Source organism: Lithobates pipiens, unplaced genomic scaffold, assembly GCF_037356315.1.
Source record: "Lithobates pipiens isolate NorthernLeopardFrog02 unplaced genomic scaffold, aLitPip1_a1.2 Scaffold_35, whole genome shotgun sequence".
NCBI lineage: Eukaryota > Metazoa > Chordata > Amphibia > Anura > Ranidae > Lithobates > Lithobates pipiens.
Window position 1 is genome coordinate 7,111,499 of NW_027507811.1, and position 15,364 is coordinate 7,126,862.

Genomic DNA, 15,364 nt, shown 5'->3' on the forward strand with positions numbered 1-15,364 from the left:
TCAACCTGAGCTTCTTCAAGGGATGCTGTCCAATTAGAAACAAAAGCGGTCTAATAGAAATGCATACACTATTGCTTTATATTGATATTATAGGGCTTTTGTTTCTAAGTGGACAGCATCCCCTGAAGAAGCCAAGGTTGAGGGCGAAACATCTTGGGAACCACATCAAATTTGCTGTATTCATAAGGACTTTACTATATATACACTCACTTTTAAAATAGTTTTTAGACATTTTTTAACCAAAATAAGTACATTAGTAAAGTCCTTATGAATACAGCAAATTTATTGTGGTTCCCAACATGTTTCGCACTTAGCCTTGGCTTCTTCAGGGGATGCTGTCCACTTAGAAACAAATGCCCTATAATATCAATATAAAGGGCTTTTGTTTCTAAGTGGACAGCATCCCCTGAAGAATACATTTTCTGTATCCATAAGGACTTTACTATATGTACTTACTGTGGTTAAAAAAATGTCTAAAAACTATTTTAAAAGTGAGTACATATAGTAAAGTCCTTATGGATACAGCAAATTTGATGTGGTTCCCAACATGTGGGCTTCTTCAGGGCATGCTGTCCCCTTAGAAACAAAAGCCTTCTAATAGAAATATATTCACTAGTATCAATATAAAGCACCAGTGTATGTATTTCTATTAGAGGGCCTTGGTTTCCAAGTGGACAGCATTCCCTGACGAAGCCCAGGTTGAGGGCGAAACATGTTGGGAACCACATTAAACTTGCTGTATCCATACGGACTGTACTATATGTACTTTGGTTAAAAAAATATCTAAAAACTATTTTAAAAAAGTGAGTACATATAGTAAAGTCCTTATGAATACAGCAAATTTGATGTGCTTCCCAACATGTTTCACCCTCAACCTTGCCTTCTTCAGGGGATCCTGTCCACTTAGAAAAACAAATAGTTTTTATTGGTTAAAAAATGTCTAAAGTCTTTTTTTTTTTTTTTTTTAAACGCATCTCTGTTCGGATCTACTTACTAGCATATGCACCTTAAAAATCCCACAAATGCCTCAATACTTTTCCGTTTCAGGGATGTAGTGCTAATTTTGGTGTGGCGTTTTGTTCATGGTCAAAGAATTATCCCCCATGGATGTGCAATGGCGCACACATGGCGTGACAGATCCCGGGAACCCAGTGCCCTATTTAAAGCCAGCAGGCTGAGCCACAAGTTGCCGGTTGATCTTCAGCTCCCTCGTGTGTTCCCCGAGTTCCTGTTCCTTATATTATTGGATTTCCTGTTACCAACCAGGCTTGCCTTTGACCGGTCTTCTCTCTGTTCCTGGCTTTGACCCTCGGCTTTCTCCACTGACTCCGCTTCTGCCTGCCAATCCGTGTATGACCCCTGGCTTGCTCTTCTATCTAGTTCCTGTTCCTTATATTATAGGATTTCCTGTTACCGACCTGGCTTGCCTTTGACCGGTCTTCTCTCCGTTCCTGGCTTTGACCCTCGGCTTGCTCCATTGACTCTGCTTCTGCCCGCCAATCCGTGTATGACCCCTGGCTTTCTCTTCTAACTAGTTCCTGTTCCTTATATTATTGGATTTCCTGTTCCTGACCCGGCTTGCCTTTGACCGGTCTTCTCTCCGTTCCTGGCTTTGACCCTCCGCTTTCTCCACTGACTCCGCTTCTGCCTGCTGATCTGAGTATGACCCCTGGCTTGCTCTTCTAACTAGTTCCTGTTCCTTATATTATAGGATTTCCTGTTACCAACCAGGCTTGCCTTTGACCGGTCTTCTCTCCGTTCCTGGCTTTGACCCTCGGCTTGCTCCACTGACTCCGCTTCTGCCTGCCGATCCGTGTATGACCCCTGGCTTGCTCTTCTAACTAGTTCCTGTTCCTTATATTATAGGATTTCCTGTTACCGACCCGGCTTGCCTTTGACCAGTCTTCTCTCTGTTCCTGGCTTTGACCCTCGGCTTGCTCCATTGACTCTGCTTCTGCCTGCCAATCCGTGTATGACCCCTGGCTTGCTCTTCTAACTAGTTCCTGTTCCTTATATTATTGGATTTCCTGTTACCGACCCAGCTTGCCTTTGACCGGTCTTCTCTCCGTTCCTGGCTTTGACCCTCTGCTTGCTCCACTGACTCCGCTTCTGCCTGCCGATCCGTGTATGACCCCTGGCTTGCTCTTCTAACTAGTTCCTGTTCCTTATATTATTGGATTTCCTGTTACCGACCCAGCTTGCCTTTGACCGGTCTTCTCTCCGTTCCTGGCTTTGACCCTCTGCTTGCTCCACTGACTCCGCTTCTGCCTGCCGATCCGTGTATGACCCCTGGCTTGCTCTTCTAACTAGTTCCTGTTCCTTATATTATAGGATTTCCTGTTACCGACCTGGCTTGCCTTTGACCGGTCTTCTCTCCGTTCCTGGCTTTGACCCTCGGCTTTCTCCACCGACTCCGCTTCTGCCTGACGATCCGTGTACGACCCCTGGCTTGCTCTTCTAACTAGTTCCTGTTCCTTATATTATTGGATTTCCTGTTACCGACCCAGCTTGCCTTTGACCGGTCTTCTCTCCGTTCCTGGCTTTGACCCTCGGCTTTCTCCACTGACTCTGCTTCTGCCTGCCAATCCGTGTATGACCCCTGGCTTGCTCTTCTAACTCCGCTACTGCCCGATTCCCAGTGTAGGAACCCGTCTCGCTTCCGACTCCGCTTGCTGGTGACTACTGGCATGGGTTCTGACCCCGATTCCAGCACTTCCTTCTGCTAAAGTCTCATCTGGTAAATCTTGGAGGGACTCTTGCCCAGCAGTGGATCCTGCTCATCCAGTAGGCATCTCATCACTTCAGCCTGTCGCAGCTGGCAACCCCTGTCGCCAACTTCAGGGGTGCCCTTAGCCACAAGGGAAGCCCCATCAGAACTTCGGCCTCTGACCATGTACACGACAGTATCATCCAGCCAGGCCGGCAAAGGTGCTTCCCCGCTCAAGGCTCTGTGCCAGCAAGTCGCAGCCCTTAAGCCAAGCAAGCGACAAGTCTACAGAACGGATATTTCCAGTTGGAGGGTCGCCTACAGAACCTGGACGGTGTCCTCCGCTACAGCAAATCCTAATCCGCCTCACCTGTCCAAGAACGCTCAGCTCCTGCTCCTACTGTGGCGGTTCCACCCCCTGAACCAAGATTACCCTCTCCAGAACGCTAACCGAAGAAAGCTCAGAGGAAAAATATAAAAAGGAAGAAGAAATAAGCTCAGAGCATTCAAGAATGCCTGCTTGCCATACTTGGGCCTTCAGCCAAGAACCTTTTCTTTAGAGACCGTTAAAAGTGGGCTTCGTCATCTCTCTGCTGACTGATGAACCTCAGTCTCGGGTCCATCATCTGTTGGAGTAGAAGAATCCCGAAATATCAACTCGGTGGATGCATTCTTTTGAGGCCATGGCTCAATTATATGACGACCCTTGATGCATGGCCACTGCTGAAGCTGCTCTTCATACCTTGCGCACGATAGAAGACCACACAGTGGACTTTCGTAAATGGTCTGCATATATGGGGTGGAACAAGGCCGCTTTCAGATATCAGTATCGGCTTGGCCTGTCCGAGGCTCTTAAGGATGAACTGGCATGAGTGGAAGGCCCCCGCCACACTAGAGGGGCTCATTGGGATAGCCATCCAACTTAAGAGACGCCTACAAGAGCTACGGTTGGAACATGCACAGTCCTTCCAACCTTCATGGATTCTCCCAATATCCGGGACACCGCGTATTCTTATGTTTTTCTTTCTTTCCCTGTTTTCCTGATCCTCTATTTTGTAGGCTTGCTCTCGTTGACCTTTTTTTAAAGAAATTATTTAAGCTTCTAATTTCTTTATTATATTTGCTTCTTTCTCCACTTTTTTTCCATTTCTTCTACACGATCCAAAACATGCGCAAGGTTTTTATGCACTCTGTCCATTTCCTTTTTCATGGAGTTTTCCAGTGCTGCAAACATTGAAATTATTTCTCCTTTAGCATTTAGCCATGCATTCAAATAAGGAGATTAAAAAAAGAGAATTCTCCAGTATATCACTGCTTCTTTCTATTCCACATTAGTGCCGTTTTTTTTTTCTCTCTCCTCCTCTGTCTGGGATCGCTTTGTAACAGTCTTTCAGGTATATATATATATATATTTATAATTCCATACATGCTCCTGTGGTTTTCAGCCTCTGCTCAGGCACACATTCATTACAAAACGAGGGCTCCTCTTACTGCCATCTCCTTCCTTCACCGCCAGAGGGCGCCAGACACCGCCGTTTCATTCCTTTAGTAATCCGCTTGAGACTCCGTGCCTTCACAGTCCGACCTCGTAGCAGGCTCGGCATTGCTCGTCCCGGTCCGTCCGTCACCGCAACAACGTCACGCACTTCTACGCAGAGTTTCCGAGAGGCAGCGGCGCCTTGGGTGCGGTATGGTATGCAACCCAAGCTTCAGGCACCCCGGGATAGGGAGCGGTGGGGGGGGGGGGGGGGGGGCAGGGAGAGGCTAACGCAGCACTGCCAAAGCAACCTTCAAGCACGGCATAGCTGCAGTATCGGAGCAGCACAGGGGGAGCTGATCCACATCCGCACACCTAGGTGTGGAGACGCACCCTCCCTAGTCTCCTCCCCCTCATCAGGGACGCCACGCAATGTAATGTGTATTGCCCAATAGTCTAATGTGTGACATAAGGACCTTCATGGATTCTCCCAAGGTCCCAACTGCTCCTATGCCTGCCACTCCAGTTGCTTCCGAAAAAGGAGAGCCTATGCAAATTGGCATGGTCTGTTCTACTATGACCTCCAAAGACTGTCTCTGGCAAGCCAACCTTTGGCTCTACTGTGGAGGAGCTGGACATTTCCTTCACAATGGTCTTGTGAGGCCAAGAAGTCCTCTCCCTGCAGCCCTATGTACCTTCAAGTCCATGGACCTTCCCCAACTCACCTTGTTCTCCATGGTTGCATTACAGGTGGAGGAAGGGGAGGTCAAGCTTCCACCAATAGCTGATTCCAGGGCACGCAGTTGTTTTATGAACATTAGTCTTGCAAGAGACTTTCAAGCTTCCCCTTCAAGCCAAGAAAGGTAAACTTGAAGTTCATTTGGCTGATGGCACCACTCCTCCATCCGGCCCGTTACACAAGAGATTTTACCAATACTTACCTTAACTGACTCAGGCCATCAAGAATTCCTTTGTTTTGATGTTCTTTGCCCGCCAATGTTTCCTCTGATTGTGGGAATCCTGTGACTGAAGGCGCACAATCCACAGATAGACCGGAACAAAAGGGGAGATCTCCTTTAAGTCAACCTACTGTGCCCAAATCTGCAACGTCTACCAGTTGCCTTACCATCCAGCCAGTTTTAACGCCGGTTGATCTTCAGCTCCCTCGTGTGTTGCCGGTTGATCTTCAACCAAGATATCCCTGCAGTCTACTATGACTTCCTGGATGTTTGATAAAAAAAAAGCCGACATTACCACCTCACCATCCTTACGATTGTCCAACCGAGTTTTTTGCCTGGTGCGGAGATTACTTTTGGATGAATATTCCCGCTTTTGGAGACTGAGCTCGAGGCTTTATGTCCATACATTGAGGAGAACCTCAAAAAAGGGAATCATTCGTCCTTCATCTTCCCCCAGCTGGTGCCGGAACTTTCTTTGTGCAGAAAAAAAAGAGACCATACTCTTGGGCTCTGTGTGAACTACGGAGAACTCAACAAGAGTACCATCAAAAACAGTTACCCTCTCCCTCTCATTTCTGAGCTCTTCCAGAGATTTTGTGCCGCCTGAATCTTTAGTAAGCTGGACTTCTGGGGCGCCTACGATCTTGATTCACGAGGTGGGCATTTTGAATATCTTGTTATGCAGGGCTGGACTGGGACAGAAATTTGGCCCTGGACTTCATCCAGGACGGCCCACTTACATTTTGAGTGTCCCATTAGCACTCCCTTACATCAGAGTGTCCCATCAGCAGCCCCCTTACATCAGAGTGTCCCATCAGCAGCCCCCTTACATCAGAGTGTCCCATCAGCAGCCCCCTTACATCAGAGTGTCCCATCAGCAGCCCCCTTACATCAGAGTGTCCCATCAGCAGCCCGTTTACATCAGAGTGTCCCATCACCAGCCCCCTTATGTCAGAGTGTCCCATCACCAGCCTCCTTACATCAGAGTGTCCCATCACCAGCCCCCTTACATCAGAGTGTCCCATCACCAGCCCCCTTACATCAGTGTCCCATCACCAGCCCCCTTACATCAGAGTGTCCCATCAGCAGCCCCCTTACATCTGACTGTCCCATCAGCAGCCCCCTTACATCAGGGTGTCCCATCATCAGCCCCCTTACATCAGAGTGTCCCATCATCAGTGCCCTTACATCAGAGTGTCCCATCATCAGCCCCCTTACATCAGAGTGTCCCTTCAGCAGCCCCCTTACATCAGAGTGTCCCTTGAGCAGCCCCCTTACATCAGAGTGTCCCATCAGCACCCCCTTACATCAGAGTGTCCCATCAGCACCCCCTTACATCAGAGTGTCCCATCAGCACCTCCTTACATCAGAGTGTCCCATCAGCACCTCCTTACATCAGAGTGTCCCATCAGCACCTCCTTACATCAGAGTGTCCCATCAGCACCTCCTTACATCAGAGTGTCCCATCAGCACCTCCTTACATCAGAGTGTCCCATCAGCACCTTCTTACATCAGAGTGTCCCATCAGCACCTCCTTACATCAGAGTGTCCCATCAGCAGCCCCCTTACATCAGAGTGTCCCATCAGCAGCCCCCTTACATCAGAGTGTCCCATCACCAGCCCCCTTACATCAGAGTGTCCCATCAGCAACCCCCTTACATCAGAGTGTCCCAACAGCACCTCCTTACATCAGAGTGTCCCATCAGCAGCCCCCTTACATCAGTGTCCCAACAGCACCCCCTTACATCAGAGTGTCCCATCAGCACCTCCTTACATCAGAGTGGCCCACTGAGCCATCGGCCCACCGGGAAACTCCCGGTAATCCCAATGGCCAGTACATGCCTGTTGTTATGCCATTTGGTCTGTGTAATGCCCCGGCTACCTTCCAGAATTTTTGTGAACATCATCTTTTAGAGAGTTCACTGTCAGAGAATAGTTCGCAAAGGACTTCACGGGCACAGCTGCTAATAATAATCAGAAAATTTACAGATTACGGGCACCCGTTTGAGAGTGGAAATGTTGGCGAACATCGACGTGCAACGGCACACGCATGGCGTGACAGATCCTGGCGCCCAGTACCCCGTTTAAAGTCACAAGTTGCTGGATGATCTTCAGCTCCCCCATCTGCTTCTGAAGTCCTGATATTATTGGATTTCCCGTCACCCACCCGGCTTGCCTTTGACCTGTCTCGTCTCCATCCCTGGCTTTGAACCTTGGCTTACTCCATTGACTTGGCTTCTACCTGCTGATGCGTGTATGACCTTTGGCTTGCACTTTTGACCCCGCTGCTGCCCGATTACCAGCGTAGGACCCCGGCTCACTCCTGACCCTGCTTGCTACCTTACCCCTGGCTGATCCGTGTGGCCTGGCTCCTGACCTTGCTTCCCGGCTCTCCAAAGGGACTCCTGCCCAGCGGTGCATCCTGCTCCTCCAGCTGCTATTCAGCAGACATCTCATCACTTCAGCCTGTCGCAGCTGGAAACTCTTGTTTTTTTTTTTTTTAACATAGGACTCCCTGTCACCACCTTCCAGGATGCCCTGCACTCAGCCACAAGGGAAGCCCTCTCAGCACTTCGACCTCCGACTAGGTACGTGACAAGAAGAGATAATAGAAGAATATATGATGGCTCACCTGTGCTGATCTCTGTAGGAGTGTCCTCCTCTTTGAATGTCCCCCTCATTCCAGCCTCCTCCGTATATTGCTGATCATCCCTCACATACGTCTCCTCTACTTCACCCTCAACTTTCATCTTCATCAGATCTTCACCCTAAACCAACAGAATGGCAGAAAATAACATCTGTAACATAGAAGTATTTATGATGTGAGATCACATAGAAAATATCATCTTGTAGAGTCCACACATCATCTCCACATGTCAGAGTGTTCAATCACTTTATGTTCCCCACCCTCAACTCCACCTACCTGATGATGGTGGGGGATGGTGTGACCTTCCTGTGTGGAATCCAGAGGACGGGGACATCTCTCTGGTGGGTTCCTGTTATTAGGTGGCTCCATCATATCTTCGTGTCGTCCTAAAAACTCCTCCATCACTCCATACTCCTCATCCTCCTCTTTTATCTCTTCTTTAACATCAACTTTAGGATCTCTCAGGTTTCCACTCTGAATATATAATAAAAATGACATCAATGGTAACAATGCAGATAATGTACAGATCCTAATGATACTATCAGTGATTGTTCCTCATCTACCTGATCAGCTTTTGTATAGTTATGATCTTCCTGTGTGGAATCCTGGGAACACAGAGGATGGGGACATTTCTCTGGTGGGTTTATGTTACTAGGTGGCTCCATTGTGACATCCATTTGTCCTTCTGAAAACTCCTTCATCACTCCATACTCCTCATCCTCCTCTTTATACTCTTCCTTAACAATAATATTATCATCATCTCCGAGGTTTCCACACTGAATATATAATAAAACATTTATTGTGACAAACATGCTGTGTATAAAATATAACTATCAGTGATTGTTCCTCATCTACCTGATGATGGTGGGGGATGGTGTGATCTTCCTGTGTGGAATCCCGGGAATACAGAGGACGGGGACATCTCTCTGGTGGGATCCCATTACTGGATCCATCTGTAGGAAACACACACACTGACTGAATACATTGTTTCTATGTGTTTATCAGATGATGGGGGATCTAGGTGGAGCCTCCGTACTGCTCTCTCCTTTACAATAAAGTCTCCTCTTACCCGGTGATGTGAGGGGCGGCTGATTGGCCATCATGACGTCCTTGTAGAGATCCTTGTGTCCTTCTAAATTTTCTTTCTCCTCCATGGAGAAATAGACAGTGACATCCTGACACCTTATAGGAACCTGACACACACAATGATACAGTCACCATCCAGACACATCCCTTGTCTGTTACTGGATAATGTCCCAGAATTCCCAGAATCCTCCTCACCTCTCCTGTCAGCAGCTCCATCATCTTCTTGGTGACTTCTAGAATCTTCTCCATGTTGTGTCTCTCAGGTTTTAGGGAGTCACATGGAGGCACTGTGATGGTCATATGATCACCGGACTTCACAAGAGGAAATCTCTGTATTGGGGAACCAATAGGAATATCATGTTAGAATCCCAGAATCCTCCTCACCTCTCCGGTCAGGTCTGTGTTTTATTAATAGAGATAAGAGTGATGTCATGTGACCTCCCAGAATCCTCCTCACCTCTCCGGTCAGCAGGTAGATGATCTCCAGGGTGAGGTTTAGTATCTTCTCGGCCATGTGACTCCGGTCCTCCTCCATCCTCATAGGTCATGTGGTCTATAAAAGGTTTCCCTGTAGATCAATAATACATTTTTAAAATAAATGCCCTTTCACTTTGAACACGGCACTTTTCTAAAACGCAAACAAGACAGCATCTTCTACAAACAGAGCTCCTCCTTTTTTCTTCCCATACTGACTACTACTCTGTCCTCCCTGTAATATGTTCCCTCTACCACTCTTTCCACAATAGTGTCTTCTCTCCCTAAACTCTCATTCCTGGACCCATCTTCTCCTCCCCCCAAAATATGCCCCTCCTAACCAATGACACCTCAAAGCAACTAATTCACTTTCAGCTCATCTCTCGTCTTGACTACCGTAACTCCCTTCCATTGGCCGACCTCTACAGAGACTATCCCCCCCTTCAGTCTATCATGAATACTGCTACCAGACTCATCCACCTTACCAATGGCTCAGTGTCCTCCACCCCTCTCTGACAATCCCTCCACTGGCCTCCATTCAGTGTCCTCCACCCACTTCTGACAATCCCTCCACTGGTCTCCATTCAGTGTCCTCCAACCCTCTCTGCCAATCCCTCCACTGGCTTCCATTCAGTGTCCTCCACCCCTCTCTGCCGATCCCTCCACTGGCCTCCATTCAGTGTCCTCCAACCCTCTCTGCCAATCCCTCCACTGGCTTCCATTCAGTGTCCTCCACCCCTCTCTGCCAATCCCTCCACTGGCTTCCATTCAGCGTCCTCCACCCCTCTCTGCCGATCCCTCCACTGGCCTCCATTCAGTGTCCTCCAACCCTCTCTGCCAATCCCTCCACTGGCTTCCATTCAGTGTCTTCCACCTCTCTCTGCCAATCCCTCCACTGGTCTCCATTCAGTGTCCTCCACCCCTCTCTGCCGATCCCTCCACTGGCCTCCATTCAGTGTCCTCCAACCCTCTCTGCCAATCCCTCCACTGGCTTCCATTCAGTGTCTTCCACCTCTCTCTGCCAATCCCTCCACTGGTCTCCATTCAGTGTCCTCCACCCCTCTCTTTCGATCCCTCCACTGGTCTCCATTCAGTGTCCTCCACCCCTCTCTGCCAATCCCTCCACTGGCTTCCATTCAGTGTCCTCCACCCCTCTCTGCCAATCCCTCCACTGGCTTCCATTCAGTGTCCTCCACCCCTCTCTGCCGATCCCTCCACTGGCCTCCATTCAGTGTCCTCCAACCCTCTCTGCCAATCCCTCCACTGTCTTCCACTCGATGTCCTCCACCCCCTCTTCCAATCCCTCTACTAGCCTCACCTAATAAATAACATTCAAAATACTAACAACAACATACAAAGCCATCCATAGTTCTACCCTGAGCTACCATCAGCATCCTCATCTTGATAAATAACTCAAACCATCCTCTCTGCTTCTTTTATGACCTCCTGCTCTCAATCTCCCCTATCTTCTCCTCTGGGACCTCTCCAGAGCCTCTCCCATCATCTAGAACTCCCAACCCCAATCTGTGTACCTAGAAAATAAGATCTTACAACTTGGCTCCCAGCTATATCACTAACTTGGTCTCAAAATACCAACCAAATCGTTCTCTTTGCCAAGTTCGCTCCTCCCAGGACCTCCTGCTCTCTAGCTACCCCTGTCACCTCACCCCATGATCGCCTCCAGGACTTCCCCCGAGCCTCTCCCATCCTCTGGAACGCTTTACCCCAATCTGTCCGACTATCTCCTACTTTGTCTACTTTCAGACAATCCCTGAAAACTCATGTCTATAGAGAAGCCTATCTGGCCCCCACCGAACAACTGTACATTTATTTCTCCATCAGCACATCCCCACCCCAGTTACTACCTCTCGTATCTCTTGACCCTCCTTCTTAGATTGTAAGCTCTAAGGAGCAGGGCCATCTGATTACTACTGTATTAAAGTGTATTGTATTTGTACTGTCTACACTAATGTCGTAATGCCCTGCTTAAACTGTCGGCACTATATAAATCCTGTATCATAATAATAATAATAATAATAACAACAATAATCTTATTACCTCTTCTACTGCCAGCTCTAGCAATGTCTCCTCTCTACTTCCTCCCGCCTCACCTCTCACCCGGAACTTCCTATTTGTACCTGACATCACTTCCTGTCTGTGCCTGACATCACTTCCTGTCTTCCATAGAGACTTCCTGTCTGGGTAGACGTGAGATCCCCATCTTGTGGAGATCAGAGGAACTGCAGCCCCCGAGAAACGTCTCGTAGTCTTGTTCCGTTTCATCCATAATTTTTTGATTTTATCAAAAGAGAACATAACAATTAAGATTTATGTTGCAAATGGTTCATGATCATTGCCTTGTTCTGTTTTATGTATATTCTGTAGACCGATTAGCCATAATAAGACCACCGACAGGTAAAAGTGAATAACATTGACTAGCCAGAAATTTTTTGTCTTGTTTCAGATGCATTAGTTTCATCGAAGAATTTTGTTTTGTCGTATTTGTTATGTCGATTTCGATTCGTGTTTTTGGATTCATATCTTCCGCATTCGTTTCTTATATATGTTGGTCCGGGAGAATTGGAAACATTTTTGCATCTTTTTCCCGGAAGATTGCTTTACACTCGATACATTATCGAATCAGACGGATTGGAATCAGAAGGATTTAATATTTTCGGACGCTAGTCCAACCCACCAAAAGAAATGGCATTAGCTGATTGGACAATGTCGACTGGCGTCATGTGCATCTGAATTAACGAACGGAATGAAATGTCCAAATCCGAATTATCGAACGAATTTGAACATTAAATTCATTTCCCCATGGTCCCGACCTACTATCGTATCATGTGACGTCAACCGAATGTAACAAATTCATTCATTCATTTCGTTATAACTTTTTTCCTGTCATTCATTGCCATGTGTATTCGGAGATTCCTATACATCCGAATCTCCAAAAATGAAATTTCCATCCAAAAAAAAATGAATCATAAACGTCATGAAACGCACATGTCTAACGTTGATTATCTCGTTACAATGGCAGCTGAAAGTCAGTGGGATTTATTAGGCAGAAAGTAAACATGTTGTCCCTGAAGTTGAGGTGTTGAAAGCAGAAAAATGACCATCACAGTTTTGTTATGTATGGGTAGGTGTAGCCGAAGAACCGGACGGGGTGACCACGCTGACCCGTATCCGCAGCCAAAGGTGCGTACAGTTGCTAGGTGAGCATCAGAGCAATGGAAGAAGGTGGCCTGATCCGATGAGTCGTGTTTTCTTTGACATCATGTGGATGGTCGGGTATGTGTGTGTCACTTACCTGGGGAAGAGATGGCACCAGGATGCAGTATGGGAAGAAGGCAAGCCGACGGAAGGCAGTGTAATACTTTGGGCAATGTTCTGCTGGGAAACCTTGGGTCCTTCCATTCATGTGGATGTTACTTTGACACATACCAGCTACCTAAACAGTGTTGGGGACCATGTACCCCCCCCCCCCCTTTATGGAAATGGTATTCTCTGATGGCAGTGGCCTCTTTCAGCAGGATAACGCTGGCGCTGAACCCAGAGGAGAGGTCTCCACACCCAAAGGTGTTCCCAGTACCTGTGTCATAGGTGGTGGATGCCAGATATGTACCTTCTAGTTCAACATAAACCTGGGCAGGTTTGTCTCCAGATCTTATTAAGCCTTTCCTCCACTAAAACTCCTTTGAAAGCCTTCAACCCTTAGCACAATCAAGGTTCAGCTTTCTATGTACGTGATAAGGTTTCAGAGACCATTGGTTTCTGATTCTTTGATCAACACAACATCGAGCATCTGTGGGATGTGCTGAAAAGCAAGTCCAGTCAATGGAGGCCCCACCTCACAACCTACATGACTTAAGGGGTCTGCTACTGACAGCTCAATGCGGCAAGAGAGGTAAAAAAAAAAAAAAGGTCCAGGTCTGAGCAGAACTTCACAGTACCACCTTGTCCGCTGTTTATATACCAGGCATGGACAATTGGCAAGCAGATATCCTCAGCTGGCACTGAACCCAGAGGAGAGGTCTCCACACCCAAAGATATTCCCAGGACCTGTGTCATAGGTGGTGGATGCCAGATATGGACCTCCTAGTTCAACAGAAACCTGGGCAGGTTTGTCTCTAGATCTTATTAAGCCTCCGCTAAAACTCCTTCCTCATTTCCTCTGCCGTATCGAGATGGAGGGAACTTTAGTGATCATGAAAACTTTCAACAGGCCCACACCGATGTGGTACTCTGACCTGATGACACTCCTGGCAGACACTCCATGAGCTCTTACCGATTGTCCACATCATTTGTTTCAAGGACCTGTTTGCCATCCTGCTTCACAGTTGTTGGCTTTAACGGTTTGGCTATAGAAGCTCAAGTTGTGAGAGATAGAAGCATTTCCGAATCAGGGATTTCCACGATGCTAAAACGAGGTAGTCTAGCTTTCCATAAGGTCTACCAACACATATGAAAGGCCTACTTCAGTCGGTGTGAGTCAAGGAAGTTTTACCCAAAGAAATCTGTGGGTCGAATCCTGGCCTGTTTGTAAATGGGTCTTGGCCAGCCTTCAACCCTTCAGCACAATGAAGGTTCAGCTTTCTATGTATGTGATAAGGTTCCAGATACCACTGGCTTCCGATTCCTTGATCAAGCTCTTTGTTCAGGGTGATTTCCATGCGACTCTCCCGGTTTCCTCCCCTGTAAATCCTTAGGATTTAATTTTGGTTCCCTTGGCACTTCAAAAACACCTTTTAAGTGGCGACAATCCCCTACACCACTATTTAATGCCATGGCTGAAACGGTGTCTACAAAACGTTTTATATCCAGAAGCTATGCACTGTTACTGACATGCCACGTACACACAATCGGAAATTTCGGCCAGCAAAAGACCGATTAGAGCTTTTTATCGGAAAATGAGACCGCGTGTACGCTCCATCGGAATTTAGCTGGCCGAATTCCCGCCAGCAAAAATTTGAGAGCATGTTCTCAATTTTCCCGACGGAAAAACGTATTATTGGAAATTCCGATCGTGTGTAATGCAATTCCGACACGCAAAAAAATCACGCATTCTCAGATTCAACTACGAGACGGAAGCTATTGGCTACTGGGCTATTGAACTTCCTTTTTCTAGTCCCGTCGTACGTGTTGTCTGTCCCCGCGTTCTTTAGCGGTTGGAAATTTGGTGTGACCGTGTGTAGGCAAGACAGCTTGAGCGGAATTCCATCGGGAAAAACCATCGGGCCTTTTTCCGACCATAATTCCGATCGTGTGTACGCGGCAACAGAGTTTCTGACTTCCCTTCCCCTAAGGGGGGGGCGAGAAATGGGAAATAGATCTTGGTCCTTTTATAGAAGATCAATGGGATTTTGGTAACACATCTACTTTTAAGGGTACACTTCACAGCAGCTAGATTATTTACGATAGGCCTTTTCGATTCCCCCGTTGTGTGGTAAATGTTATAGGGACCATGGAGACCTCTATCCATTTGACCTGGCGATGCCCAGAATTGCCCTTATTCTGGGTGGGAGTGTTGAATACTATAAACTCTGTGTTTCAGACCTTGATTCCACTTGACCCCAAAACCGTGTCTTTTAGGCAGGCCCGGACTGGCCATAGGGCAGACCGGGCATTTGCCCGGTGGGCCAGGGCCGCCCGTGGCCTGATGATGATCAGGCCGCACAGCGGGGGGTAAGCGGCGGCCGCGGCCTGATCGTGGGTAACACAGGCCACGGCCGCCGCTCGCCTACCGCCATACGGCCGTGCCTGTGTCCTGCGGAACTGGCGGCTGCATGGGCTGTGCTGTGTGTCTCTCTCACACACAGCTCAGCCTCAGCGCCGCGCTGACAGTTCCGCTCCCCTCCTCCAGCCATGGGCGTCCGCACGGTGGGGAAAGCTTCAGGCTGCTGTCACTATTCCCCCCTCGCTCCCCCTCCCCTTCTCACGTCAGCAGCAGGGGAAGAGAAGGCGTTCCTTTTTGGTAGTTTTCCCTCCCCATTGGCCAACACAGAGGGCCA

At 47.9% G+C, this 15,364-nt stretch overlaps 1 protein-coding gene across 1 annotated transcript in view; it reads right to left on the reverse strand.

Moving 5' to 3' along the window:
* LOC143955464 (uncharacterized) overlaps positions 1-15,364 on the reverse strand; it is a 209,211-nt gene that overhangs the window by 27,500 nt on the left and 166,347 nt on the right. The window contains exons 10-15 of the mRNA XM_077465507.1: positions 9,072-9,203; positions 8,860-8,983; positions 8,646-8,743; positions 8,354-8,566; positions 8,067-8,264; positions 7,776-7,911 (exon numbers count right to left, since the gene is read on the reverse strand). Of these exons, the coding sequence (XP_077321633.1) occupies positions 7,776-7,911; positions 8,067-8,264; positions 8,354-8,566; positions 8,646-8,743; positions 8,860-8,983; positions 9,072-9,203 (901 nt within the window). The remainder of the gene's footprint in view (positions 1-7,775; positions 7,912-8,066; positions 8,265-8,353; positions 8,567-8,645; positions 8,744-8,859; positions 8,984-9,071; positions 9,204-15,364) is intronic.